Genomic DNA, 14377 nt, shown 5'->3' on the forward strand with positions numbered 1-14377 from the left:
TTCTGATAACATGACTGTCGTGCTATCTTGGAATCGGTATCTCAGTCAACTCAGTAAAATGGTATGTTATTGAGCACATGAAAATCCCCAATCACATTTTTGGCAAGAACATTTCCTATTTTTGTAGAAAATTTTACTACATCTGTAGTAGAATTGTAGCTCTATAGGAAACCAGATTTGCTATATGACATGCATTACCATTCCACTACAGAGCAGTGCTTAAACACATTAACTCTTTTTGCTGTAGCATTAGCTGAAGTAAGTGTAGGCTTATGTTTTCTCTAAAATCTATTACCACCAACTGACATCAAGGGAGATTTTCTTAATATCTACTGACAGTGTCTTCAGCATTCTCTGGACACATGCTTCATATGAATTCAGCCTCAAAACAAAAAGCCAAGCAGTTTCCAACACATTACACAAAAATTGACATTTGGGATATAATTTGTGACCTAGCTAGTAGAATGCATTTTGTGATTTCACATGAACCAAAGCTTCAAAATCACCATCAATAACTTGTAAGTCTAGGCTATACATAAAAGATGTCCATGGTGGTAGCCTGTGTAAGATCAAATTTTCTACTTGCATCAGATGAAACAGAGAAATCTTAGCATGTTAAGCTTCACTTGTTATTTCATTGTTGTGACATCTTCAATGACTTCCAACAAGAGCAAGTTGTATGCAGCCCTGCCTTAGAGGAAGCACAGCTCTTGTGCTCAGTGGGAGCCGTGCCCAACCGTGCAAAGGTAGAATTCAGCTCCTGTACATACTCTCCCTTGTCTTCTCTAAAATAATTATTTTCCAGGATTACTCAGGGAACAAAGTAGCACCATATAAACATCTATTTTCCTGTCTTTTTCTTATGATTAGAGACATTTGCATAATGAAGACCAAGATCTCTTTGCAAGCATTCCCAGTAACTTAATGAAACAAGTAGAACTCAGTAAGGAAGGTGAACAGCTTACTGGCAGAATATAGACCCAGTTTCCATTAGCAGGATAGAAAAATGAAGCAGAACAAAACTAATGCAAATTCCACTGTTAATAGAGGATATACTGAGATTAGAAGGCATGTTATGTCAAATAGATGCTGTACTCTAATTTTGTACAGATGGTCAATTTAATACATGTTGGAAAAGAACAATTTAAAAGCAGCTTAAGGCTTTTATTAAAACAGATCACGAAATGCTCCCTATCTTTCAGCTGACAATCTCTTGCACGTATGAATATAAGGAATAACAACATAAGCATCCTAACTATAGATATACAGGAAAGAGGCTCCATAAATTTTATGAAGTGTAGACTAATTTTACAGGGCAATAAAATATCAATAGCTGAGACAAACCATTTCTCCTGACAACTGTGAGGGAAAAAAAAAAAAAAAGCAGCAAGCATTTATTTTCATAATAGATCTTATGTGGGATATTCATACAGTTCTTCTATATTAAGAGACATGAAGTTCAATTGTTATTTTTAATGTTTCTGCAGTAAGACAATGCAAATTCGTTGCATCTTAAAAATCTCTCCTAAAAACAACATTCCCAGGACCAAAAGAATCAGTACCTGTGCATTTAATTGTTGTTCGTAATTAAACTTCATGGAACTTACAAGCTGTTTACTAGTTCAGAAGTGGCTAAGCTTGCCATACATGACAAAACAAACTCTCCAACTTTACTGAGAACTTAATTCAATTATACAGCTACCCCAGATTTTATTTACCTCCTAAGATTACATATGCTGAAGGCTGCACAGGATACACGGAGGCTCTGAACGATGAGCAGTTTTTCATGGCTTAAAGGAAGCCTGAGATTTATGCCAGAAGTATAAGCTCTGACTACTGGAACAAAACTGGCAGTGGAACTTCATGTACGTACTAGGGCGCTCATCACTCCCTGCATTTCTGAATGAGGCACACGTTTTGCCAGCAAAGCAGAGAGAGGATTTATTAGCACCGCTAACAGATGAAATGCCTGCTGCTGTCGCAGCTGAAATTTCCCTTTCTAAAAACACTGCTGCCACGAGCACATACAAGTAGCAACGCCTCCCCACCGGTACTGAAAAATAAATTAAAAAAAAAAAAAAAAAGAAGAGGGAATATAGGGAGTCCCGATTTCGGCTCGCTGCCGTAGCCGCCGGCAGGTGCTCGCGATGCGGGGCCGAAGCGCGGCCGCTCCGCGGGGCGCGCAGCGCGGGTCTCGCCCGCCCGGGGCTGCCGCTGTCCGTGGTGCTGACGGCGCTCCGCCGCCTCCGGGGCTGGCGGGTCCGGAGCGGGCAGCCGCCGCCTCCCGCCTCACGCCACAACAGGTGCGCCGCCGGACGCGCGCGGGTCCCCACCGCCGTCCCGCCCGCCCCACCGTCCGGCCGCGGCCGCCCCCGCTCACCTGCGGCGCGGAGGTGGAGCAGGAGGCAGAGCGCCCGGAGGCATGCGGCCGCCCGCCGCCGCATGGTGCGAGCCGAGGGCAGCGGGCGCGGGGAGCTGCGAGGATCCGCGGGGAGCCGCGGGGAGCCGCGGGGAGCCGAGGGGAGCCGAGGGCAGCCGGGCAGCGCCGTCACACCGCGTCCCGCTCCCCCCGCCCCCGGCAGTGAGCATGCCTGGGAGCGCGCTGCGCATGCGCAACGCTGCGCGGGCGCGCGGGCGGGCGGCCGCCCTCACCTGCCTCCCCTCCTGTCGCGGGGTGAGGCGAGGGGCGAGACCGGGCGGCGGGATGGGGCGGGATGGGGCGGCGGCTGACATCGGGACATGGGGCCGTGAGAGAGCCGCGGGGAGCCGCAACGTTCAGTAGGAGAGGCGAGGCGAGAGATCTCCAGTTCCAGCGGCATGTTCGGGGAGGAGGCGAGAATGGGTGGCGAGGGGTGATTTCCCCTCAGCTCCCCGCCGAAGCAGCAGTCGGGGCTCCTGCTGCAGCGGAGCGGTGGGGATTGCATCTCCCCGATCGTGCAGCGCCGGTGAGGTGATCTCAGGAGTTTGGGCATCTCTGGGAGGACTTCGGCCATGTGTGGGGTTAATGCTCGAGGTTCAGGCAATCCTCCTCTTCAGTGTGTTGTGAAACACGTGCTGTAAAATAAGCAGTTTGCAAAAACTGCATGATGAAAATCACGGCTGATACAGAAATAAATAACCATTGAACTCCAGGCAGTGGTTCAGACCAGGCTGATGCAACACCTACTCAGGAGACACTTCGGGAATTTGATTACATGGGTATCAGAGACCAATGCAAAAGAGGCCAAACATGAAGCAGCCCTGTAACAAGGTAATTTTCTAAAGTAGAGTTTAATTGATCAAAATATTTGCTGGAGGGTAACCACGAGAGCCAGTGGCAGATGTGTCACCCAGCAAGTGATCCATCTACAGGAGCCAATTGCTGGATATGGCAAGCAGTGTACATGCATGGTCAGGTCTGCAGCTGAAGTGATGCGTCCTAACTAAAAAATAACAAAGGAGATCAACAGAGCTTGCTTGCTTCTATCTGACTTTAAATGATAAATGAGCCTTTGTGTAGAAATTTTCTTCATACAGAGATGGGAAGGACTGCACAGGCCCTGCTATGTAGATGCGACTGCATGTGTGACTGTACATATGCAAACGAGCTTCCTCTGCCAGCCCCCACACGGCTGTTCACACGTATAGGCAGTCAGGTCGTTCACTTGACAGCAGTATAAGCGAAAAAAGGCTTGGGTCAGAAGACAGCACTCGGTCTTGAGCTCTGCCGGAAATGGGGAATTAATATGATCAAGGAGATTTTTGAACAAGGAGTGGTATTTTAGCCCTGTCATTTCAGTCATATCTTTTGTAAGAATTGTGCCTCGGATGCCCTGCTAAGCCATGAGATTTCTGCTGCTTCCTCTGCTGTGATGATAATTTACTGTGGGTATATACAAATTACAGCACATCCTGCTCCAGTTTAATCCTATTAGTCCTGACTAGTAGAAGTGAAAGTTAAAAGAAGTGAAATAAATAAGTCTTATCTGTATGGTGCACCCATTTTTGTTCCCTACAACTTCAGGTCCTACATGCCCAGGCCTCAGAGGTACACATATAGGAAAAACAAGTAGAGGACTACATTTACTTCCCTCAGTGAGCTGTACAATACCAATTACAGTTTAGCCGACTGCCAGGGAGAGATTAAAGAAAAATTTACTTTCAGTCCTCTGATGTTTTTAATTTTTTTGTCCACAAATCCTCACCCTTGTGTGTTCTAGGTAAGGATTTAGGGTCAAATATGTCAACAGGATAACTTCACTGAAGCTAATGGTATTGATTTGTCCCCATGTGGTTACAGATGAGGCAGCTGTGGTTTCATATGATTGAGTGCTGTAGCAATATCTACTCACCTCACTTGCAGAGCCCTAAGGCACAAAGACTGGATGACTCACCACTACTCAGTTAAGGAAATTATTTTCCACCGGGGAAATGTCTTAAGATACTGTTTTGAGCTCACATCCAAGAAAACATTTAAGCTTCCAACTCATGCACTAGCTGAATTCAATGGGAAGCTAAGACTAAATACTTTGCTGAATTTTATATCAATGCATCCTTTTTAAAAGACTGTCTCCTCAATGCAAAATGGAAACATTACTGTGGAGTGGGAAGTTGTTACACAGAAAGTAAGCTAAAACATGTTGCATCAGTTTGAATTCTCCAGCTTCACTGATAGTTTTATTTATTTTATTTCCACATATAGAACCCTATATTAACAGAGTAGAAATCATTACTGTGTGACTTAGTTCAAGAGAGTGTATTATGTTTAGAGCTGAATTAAGTGTTCAGCTGAATGCTGAATATTACCAATAATTCAAAGTGAGGCAAATGGTGTGAGATATTGCTAATTCTTTCCAATGTTTTTTCCATAGTACGTTCATGTCTTCTGATGTGACAGATTGATCGTGCTGCTGAGAAGTCACACTTGAGGTTGGTTGCAATTAAAAGAGACTGATCTAAGTGCTAGAGTTCTTGCTGTTTTCCCCCTATCACATCGACTAGACCATCTTCCTTTTCTGGAAATCATTTTGCACTAGACTTTCATTGATAAATTGCTTTAAGAGGAAGCTAAAACAATGAAAGCCAAATTCAAAACCAATCTTTAGTTTAAGAAGCAGCAGTACATAGGTTATCAAGCAGGGAATATATCTGAAGGAGAAAGAATCACACATTTGTCTGACGTGAATAATAAGGATCTTCATATCTCTTGTCCCTTGACAAGCTTCAGCAAAAAAAACGGAAGCAGTGTTTTTTAATAAATGAAAACTGGTTGGAGGAGGAGGAGGAGGGGTGAAGAGGAGGTTATATGTGTAGATCAAAGGATTCTTTGGAGACATGAATGCAAATCAGAAAAAGAACTACTTTTTGGTGAGTGCATGTGTGAATATACAGCAATCTCAGTAGAGGAAAGCTCATGGCATGTACAATTAGGTCTCACATTAATGATGTTGCTAGAGTGGGAAGAGGGCTTCTTTTTACACAGTGCAGAAAGGTAACTGCTACAGGAAACATGTCCTGGGAGATTACCAGTGGGCAAAATCATTATTGCACTAATGCAAATGTATCATATTCCCTAATGAGCATTGTCAATATGGAATTACAGCCTTCTAAAGTGGTCTGAGACCCTCCAGTGTATTTTTGGCATAATCTGTAATATAGACATGAAAAACTGACACTGACTCAGCTAAGAGAACAAAAACTTTGATAGCAAGGGGGAGGGGGGAAGAGAGAGGATGCCAGGGTATTTTAGTCTCTGAGCTGCTAATTTGTGACTGAGTGTGTAGATCTGAAATTTCAAGACCATTACTCAGAATTTTGCAAGACCACATTATACTATATATATATATATATATATATATATATATGTATCTACACACATGACTAAAGAAGTTGACTATAGCTCAAATGGAAACAATTCACTGTTTGATGGGGCTGTTTGGAAAGAATTAAATGGATTCAGGGGTACCTGACCAAAAGCTGCCTGTTAAAGACACAAGGCAACTGTTAATCTGCAATGTGAGCATCTCAGTGCTAAATGAGACCTGTAAGGGGCTGGTGTAGTCCTAACCAATACTAAGTACCTAACCAATACATGACTCCTTGCAAATGGATTTAGCCATGCTGTTTTGGCTCTCTGTCCAGGTCCTTTCAAAGCAAGTGTGTGGAACAGCAAGTGGCAGCTCTTATTTCACACGGGCCACGTACCATGTTGTCACTTTCTCTGTCTTCAAGTTCTTCTCTCTTTTATGCTATCCATATCATAGGATAGTAAAGTTATCATCCTCCAATATTCTACAAGGGGCATCAAGATTTATAAAGTCAGGTAATTTAAATTGCAATACAGCCAGAAAAATATATAAAAAGAAGTTTGAGATTATCCTTAAAAGACCTTTAGTCAAGGCTAGGAACATTTCTCTTGAAATATACTTACTTGTATAGTCAGATTTTTTATGTCAAAGTAATTTGATATGATATGCCTTTCTCATGAAATACTGGTAAAATACCCACAAATACGCCCATGTGTACATACACTAATATGCATTTAAATATGGAAGGCAAGTTACCCATGGTTACTAATAACTACACAGTACATCACTAAATGATGCAGTAACTAAAGTGAATTGCACAGTACCATTTGTGTGCTAAATTTAAACTTCTCAACACAGAAGTAACTAGATTTGTGTAAATATAAGTGAATCAAACCCCAGGCAACTGATCTAACCCATAGATGTCAGCTTTAGGTTAAAGTCAGGTTCAGATAAGATGAGGGAATCTGGGAATTTGACTGTTTGCAGTATTAGCCTCAGATTGTTTGCTTTGATGTTGTATTTCAAGAAGAGTAGCATTCCTTGAAACTGGAAATAAAAAATAAGTCAGTCAAAATCTTATTAATTGAATATGCAATTTTGTGCAAAGCTGTCTTTCTTGTCCTAGTCCAAGACAAGACCAAACTGCTAGTCATCTCTCTCAGGCTGATTTAATACTCAGTTAAATCAAAAAGTTTTTTCCTGATTTTTTATTTTCCTGATTTGGTTGCCCATTGGCTTTTCACACAATGGTTCTAGAATATATTTGCAACAGGAGAAGAGGTTTCAGTGCATCAGAAACTGCAGCACCTTCAAGTGGATGGCAAGAACATGATCAGGAGACTGTCATCGGTCAGTATCGAATTGACATTCATGGAATATTAAGGGATAGGAGTCCTCAGCACATAACAAGTAAACATCTTGTATAATTAATATTCAGCATAACACTGTTCAGAGATTCAGTGGGTAGAATAATTTTTTCATTAATTATTTTCCTTTAGGGTATCATTTGATTAATTTTTTATTAGAATCATGACATACCATAATTGTAAAGATCAACATAATTGCTCTGGCTGGAAAGTTTAGATAATTGGTTGGACTCCGTTCCTGTCCAGTGAAGTTATACATGCCTTCGCTAAGGGAAAAGATACATGATAACCCTGCGACACCTCAGGTTGGGCCTGATTAAATCTCTGGATAAATTCTGTCTATCTCTAGGTATTTTTTTAAAAGGTTGATTATTGTTTTAAAGTGTCAGATCTTCACCTTTCTACTCACACAGTTAGTTACACACAGAGAACCCACTGAAGTTCATGGGTGCCCTAAAAAATATCTTTTTCAGTAACCAGCTAAAATCATGGAATGAAATTCCACAGAGATTAAGAGCCATGGCAAAAACTAATTTACTTTCATTCCAAGTATAAGGCATATTTCTTTAACCTGCCCTTATTCAGGATAAGCCCACAGAATAATGCACATAATATTTGTTCTAAAACCTCTTTCAAACAACTTCCCCCTGGGACAGAAGATGGGGAAATGAATAATATCAGGAAGATGCTAACTATGTTGCTTAATATGATTCTGGAAGAAAGACCAGCCTCACATCAGTGAATTGGTATAAGCTGAACAGAATAGGTTTATGAACTTGCAGAACACTCCTAAATCTTTAATGAAGTCACATATTTTCTTATTAAAAATACTATTTCTTGGGTGGTGGTTTGTTGGTTTGGGGTTTTTGGGTTTTGTTGGGTTTTTTGCTGTTTTTTTGAGGGGTTTTTTTTTGTTTCTTTGTTTGTTTCTTTTTGTTTTGTTTTTGGTTTTTTGCTTGCTTGTTTTTTAATAAGTCTAAACTGGGAAGCAGCAGCCTGTAACAAATTTATATCCCACTTCAGTAACGCACATAAAATATGTATAATATAATGTTTAAATAATGTTTAAGGTTAAATTTACTTTTAAAGAGAGTAATAAAGGAATCATCACTAGTGTGCACATTTAAAAAAATAAATTATTTATAGCAAAACATTATTCAAGTTCCAGTTTACAGGTTTGGAAGTTTTGTTATGAATTATGAGGACTGTGTGACAATTTTCTAGCAAGCCTAGATACTCAAGTGCACACAGTTTTGTTGTGAGTTGAAAGTGGTATGATTCAGAAATAAAACACAATTTTTTCTTTAGGTAAGAGAACACAAATGAAAATCTCAAAATATCTGCAATTTTTAAGTCTCTAGGACTTCCTGGCATCCTTCTCTAGAGAGTTTTTCCTTGTCCGGCTTCTCCTAAGGCCTATAATATTTAAAAATTTTATATTGAATTTTCCGTGCTTCTTTTAAAGATTTTGTCTAATTTTATTGCAACAAATTTGACTCTACCTAGTAATGCCAAGTGGCACCCACTGGAATTATATTATTTCTAATATACCCAAGTTTTTGATTGAATGTAAGAACCATTCTGATGTCACCATGTATCTGTTGTTACTGTAAAATGTTGTTCAAAATTTGACAAAGTTGTAAAACTAAGGTTTTGACTATGTGTACTTGAGGGTTTCTGGAGGCAGTGACTGCTATTTGTTTTGAGTTGGAAGCCAAATTCGCTCAAAATTTCATCTGTCCTGAATATTATTCTGTTCTAGTTGCTGGCTGGAATGCTTGTGGGCCATTCCATTAGAGCAAAAGTGTATGATTTATTACAAAGGTAGGAGGGCTTCCTTGTAACTTCTGTTCTTAGCAACAGGGAGTCATAATGTGTCAGGATGGAATACAGGGAACTTCTTCTACCTACTCCTGTTTAAAAGGGAAGTTCAAAAGGAAATACTGAAGCAGGTGTGAGCGAAAAGGAAAATAGTAGTAACATGAGACAGCACAGGCATTAATACTATGATTCAGTCTGACTACAAAAGGAAAAACAGAAGTACAGTAGTCAATGGGAGAAAACATGAGACTAGACAAAAAGTGGTTAGGGAAACAGGAGATGGCAATAGAAGAATGAGGGTCTGTGGACAGTAAACATTCCAGTTTGGAAAAGAATGCCAGATACTTTGTGGGTTGAAAAAATCAAGTTCCAATTTGCTGAGCAGCAAGTAATTTTATTCAAACAAGGAAATAAACAAAATTTCCCTTTGCAATTTATAATCTGGAGAAATAAAAATGAGAGGCCAACATTTCATAATTGTTTCTCTTAATGCTACTTCAGGGACTCCAGCCCTATTCTCACAGTCACATGGGCTCCCACACCAACACCTAGGGGACACAATGATTAAAGGCAAGGAAAATAATTGTGCTTGTTAACCATGACTTTTTAATTGATAAAAAGAGGAAAAGACAAATTAAAAACAGAGCACAAATGGCTATTTCATTTTGATTCTTTTTATTTATCATTTTGTGGAAAGGCTTTAACAAAGACTGCTTCACTGTGTGTGGTCTAACCACATGGAGAATATCTACTACTTCCAAGCAGGAGTAAGTCTTCTCTTAACATAAGTAACAAAGACAGCCTATAGGTGGATCAGCAATTCCTGCTAAGGACTGATCAGACTTGTGAAATGTATCACAGACAACATAACTTGTAGGGTTACAGATGATAAATGGATAGAAACTTTAAGTCTTACAAAATCTGAAAAGAGGTTCTATAAAAACAAGTTATTTGGATAGTTGTCTGTCTTGGTTTCAGCCAGAGTTAATTTTTCTGCAGTAGCTGTGAAGAGGCAAAGGCTGGAGCTGCGTGGGCATGTCTAGATAGCTATTCTATACCACCTCATGTCATTGCTGGGGAGCAGAAATTTGGGACTCTCACTCTGAGAAGTGGGTATGGCTTGCAGTTGGGTGAAAGCTGGGTGTACAGAGGGTCTGTCAACAACTGTGTTTCATTGTAGTGGGTTTGGTGAGCATGTGTGCATGGAAGTCACCCTCTCTTTGTGCACTTTTGTTATTATTATTGTTGCTGTTTGTTTTCATATCTCATGGCTGTTTCCGTTATATTGGTCTTATCTCAACACATAGTCTCTGCCTTTTGTCTCCCTCTGGAGGGAGGGGAGGGAAGTGGCTTGTAAATTTTTGTCTCAAGTCTTCGAATAATAGATTTAATGGTTTACAGATAATGGATTTTATTTTTTAACCCCTGAAACTGATCCTTAATTAACAAAGGATGAAGGATTTGTTTACTTATCCAGAATATTTCCTAGTGGAAAGTAATGCCCCCAAAATTTAACCCGTAAATACATACTTATATGTTTTCCAGTTACCACTGGCATAATCACAGATAACTTTTCAATTTGATAAGACTCTGACAGGGTTGGTATGATTTAACATTACAATTTGTCTAATAACCATACTTGAATCAATATTGATATTTTTTCCTACATTTTTTAATCAGAAGAAATCTGCTAAGTCACAAGCAAAATGCATCACTTTTCCTTCAGCAGTTGGTACCCTGAGAGCCAAAAATAAACTATAATGCTCCAAGTGGCTCAGGTCATACAGGACATGGCCCATGAAATGATTTCAACTTGTTGACTCTTGGGAATCTGTACAACTCCAAGTTATTTATAAAATGCAGTTTGAAGAGAAAAATAATTTGATGCAAAAGGTTTCACTTGAAACATTATGTTTAAGTTCACATTTACACAGCCAAGCCAAATACCTCACTGGTTAGAGTCTCTTGCTAAATCTTTCATACTTTTAAAATAATGGCTAAATACAGTCTTCTAGCTCTCTGGTTTTGGATGTAGTCCTAGGTCAGACATCTCATCTGACTTTCTGATCTGACAGGAAACTGCATTAAGTTCCCAATTAGTGTTGAAGAGCCCTCTCTTGAACATTTAACATTAACATTAAACATTTCCCATCATTCATCATCTAAAATATGGTCTGTGAGAAATTTAGCTACATATCCTAGGAGCAGGGAAAGCAAAGCACAGGCTTATTAACAACATTTCTTAGCTGCTGAAGCTTTATTCTTAAAGCAGTCAGGCTTTCATAGAGTTCACTGTAAGACAGATTTTCTCCGCACCTGGTCACTGTCTGTCTGCAGCACCTTTGTCAGATTGTGGTGGTGTAACAGGGAAAATCAATTTTGCTCCGTTTGTCCTCCAAACACTATCACATGACTATGGCTGGCCCCCATAACCTGGCTGCCCCATAGTCTGATTCCTGTGTCATGTTTCCACGGATGTGTAACAGCTCATTCTCTCATTATAGCAAACTCTTAATCAGATCCCTGCAGAAAAGCCCTTGTTCCAAGAGGGATCAGACGAGAGAGATGATGTCTGTGCTGGTGACAGCGTGGTTGTGACAGTTGGCAGTGGTCTCTAAGAAGTGCTGTTGTGCCTATCCAAGAAGATGCAGATTCGTTGAGATGTCCACATACTATGCCTTTCCCTGAGATAAAACAAGAAGAGCTGTAACAAAATGGGACTGTCTTCAGATTCCATTCTTGACCTTTGAGATATTTGCACAAGTTTTCCTCAAATGTGTGCACACTACCAGCATTTGCAGTGAGGAGGGAAAAAAGAGAAAATAAAAAATCCAACACTGTAAATGCCATGACACAGAAAATGAACAAAAATTCATGTTGCAGTTGGAATTTCATCCATTCAAGTAGCATATAGTAAGACACCTATGCAAAATAAACTTCTCACCCTCCAGCTTTAGGAGCTACATGGCACATAATGTAAACATTTAATTACCTTTAGTTTTCCACCAGTCTATGGCTTATCATTATTTTTTAGTTTCTTCAAATGTTGGCAGATGAAAGTAGGATATGATAATCTAGATGTGAAAGGATTGTGCCTATTTTAAGTTACGTAGTCACAGTTAGATTGCTTTAATAAACACTGCTGAATCTGACACAGTATCCTTCATAGTACTAAATTAAAATAGATGTAATTTATATAATAAAATGGATGGTTACAGCCTGGGCAGATGGGATTGGATATAATGGTCATTTATCACATGGGTGAAAAAATCACTTCTCTCGGTGCTAACGAAGTTTCCAGCTGATGAAGTGCTGAAAACTTCCAGGTGTGTTTTTGTACCCCAAAACCATTTGTAAACCCCCAAGATCACAGTGTGATTCACTGCAATCTTTGAGATTTTTCCCTTCGTAGTGACATTTCCACTTCTTTTTGACTCCCTTTTCTCGGTCCACAAGTCCTTGAAGTATCATCTCTCTCGTCATTTATTCACAGTGTTGGAATGTAAAATGCATGTAATTTTTCGTTCCAAAAGCATTTTATTTCAAAGCTCTAACATCTTGCCTCCTACATGGATGTGTCCACACACTATCATAGTCCTGGGCTGAACCCCAGAGGAGGAGTGCAGACTTTACCTCACGGACAAATTCAGACTGGGTTTTGGGGAAGTCCATCTGGCTGCGAGTGGAAGTGAGTATGGCTACTTGCCCTGGGATCTCCAGGAGGTGAAGGCAGCCATGAACTCTGCTGGGAGCTTCCAAGGAGTCCAGGAACAGAAAATCTACCACGAGAGTGCTGAGCTAATGAACCACTTAGACTTTGTGGTTTCCTGGTTAATGCAGATCGTCACTGTTGATTGACAGCTTGATGTTTGTTGCCTAGGCAACTCTGCTACCGCCGTAATTCCTCTGCTGCAACAAATCTGTCCCAGGCCAGGTACCTACACATTCCTTGGCGTGCTTAAGTCCCCTCTTCGAAGTCACTCCACTCCCTCACCCCACTCCCTCACCCCACTCCCTCACCATTCTGTCTCACAGCTACTTTGCCATTTATGTTCATTAGACCTTGCCGGCGATGAGCAGCACATGCAGTTCAGATTCAAAGAACTGTGCAGTTCAAATAGTAGAAAAACAAGCTAAATCCAAGTAGAAGGCTCAGTCTTAAAGACCCTAGGGAATGCTCAGTTTCTGCCAGGATGCTCACTAGATGTCACTGTTCTCCAGAAATAAATGTGTGAGTACTTTTTTCTGGCTGCAAATATACTGGGTCTTTAACCAAGTGCTACAACTCATATTTTCAGAAATTGAGCTCATCTAAAAGTCTTCCATAGTTCAGCAAAAGGTTCTCCAAATGCCTTACTTCACTTGCACTGTCTGATTTTCCACTCACTAATGTTTGTGTAAACCAAATGGTCCTGGTTCCTGGCAATAGAGGAATCCTGACATTTTTCAGTCTTTTACCTAACCATACTTTATAATATATGACTTTAGGCATGGAGTGATCTCAAAATGAACAATGCAGCCCTTGACACTGTCTGGCTTCATGTGTTCTTACCACTTTTTCGCTCTGCAGATAAAGAAAGTATTTTTGATGACACTTTTCTCCAAGTACTTAATTCTGGACACTGAATTCACTCTGTATAAGTTAGTGTTCTTAGGCGTCTTATATGATGACTAGAGAGTAACTCTTTCTCCTTCAGTGGTTCAGAAAGGAAGCACAATTCATATGCTTCTGGAAAGAGCTTCTCTTTTTCCAGTGAGTACATCAGCAGCTCAGCGGGAGATGGTTTTCTTTACCTGAGCACATAAAGTTACATGATTAAAATTTGCCAGTGTGAGTGCTCCAGATATACTGGACTGTGTTGTATCCACATGTTTTAAATTAGAAATTATGCTACTAGCAAGAAAACAGGCAGGAAGAAGAGACAGAAGTAAATCAGACTGTGTTAAACTAGGCTCTTTAGAAAATATTTCAGAACACTGTATGTTCGCAAGCAGGCTACAGCATAGATTCACTAATAATTGCCAGATTTGGTACTCCTTTCTTCACATTTGCTAAATCAATAAACATTGCAGGAAAAAAGCCCAACCCACCAGTCACCCAAATGTGTCCAGAATATCATTACTGCCTAACAGCATGTTTCAACGTGGAGGGTCAGGCTGCTGACTTGAAACAGATAGCTTAGGTGCTCCAACTTGCCTCATGCAGAGCCTAGTGCTCTCCAGTGACTCCTTTATTTTTTATATAGAGAAACTAGGCTGAGAATTGTCCTCAAGAGTGTAGTTCAACGGCATTTTAAGCTGATCTAAATCAGTGGTGTGGCAAGTCCCACCTCCACTTCCAGCTGTACATTCCTGCTCTTTCTCCCTTGTGTCTGGTAGGTGGTGAATTTGCTTTGTTAAAAA

At 40.4% G+C, this 14377-nt stretch overlaps 1 protein-coding gene and 1 long non-coding RNA gene across 2 annotated transcripts in view; one reads left to right on the forward strand and one right to left on the reverse strand.

The window, feature by feature from the left end:
* Nucleotides 1–2513, reverse strand: part of PTPRR (protein tyrosine phosphatase receptor type R) — a 136067-nt gene extending 133554 nt beyond the window's left edge. The window contains exon 1 of the mRNA XM_085044903.1: nt 2381–2513. Within this exon, the coding sequence (XP_084901029.1) occupies nt 2381–2444 (64 nt within the window). The 5' untranslated portion in view covers nt 2445–2513. The remainder of the gene's footprint in view (nt 1–2380) is intronic.
* A 38-nt stretch (nt 2514–2551) lies between these two features.
* LOC146443455 (uncharacterized) lies at nt 2552–11569 on the forward strand. Its single transcript, XR_014847592.1, has 4 exons — nt 2552–2674; nt 4851–4908; nt 7044–7136; nt 11479–11569. It is a non-coding gene; the product is annotated as an uncharacterized LOC146443455 (long non-coding RNA).
* Nucleotides 11570–14377: the final 2808 nt, after the last annotated feature.

This window comes from Lichenostomus cassidix, chromosome 1Aa (assembly GCF_008360975.1).
Source record: "Lichenostomus cassidix isolate B80296 chromosome 1Aa, HeHo_3.0, whole genome shotgun sequence".
NCBI classification, from domain to species: domain Eukaryota; kingdom Metazoa; phylum Chordata; class Aves; order Passeriformes; family Meliphagidae; genus Lichenostomus; species Lichenostomus cassidix.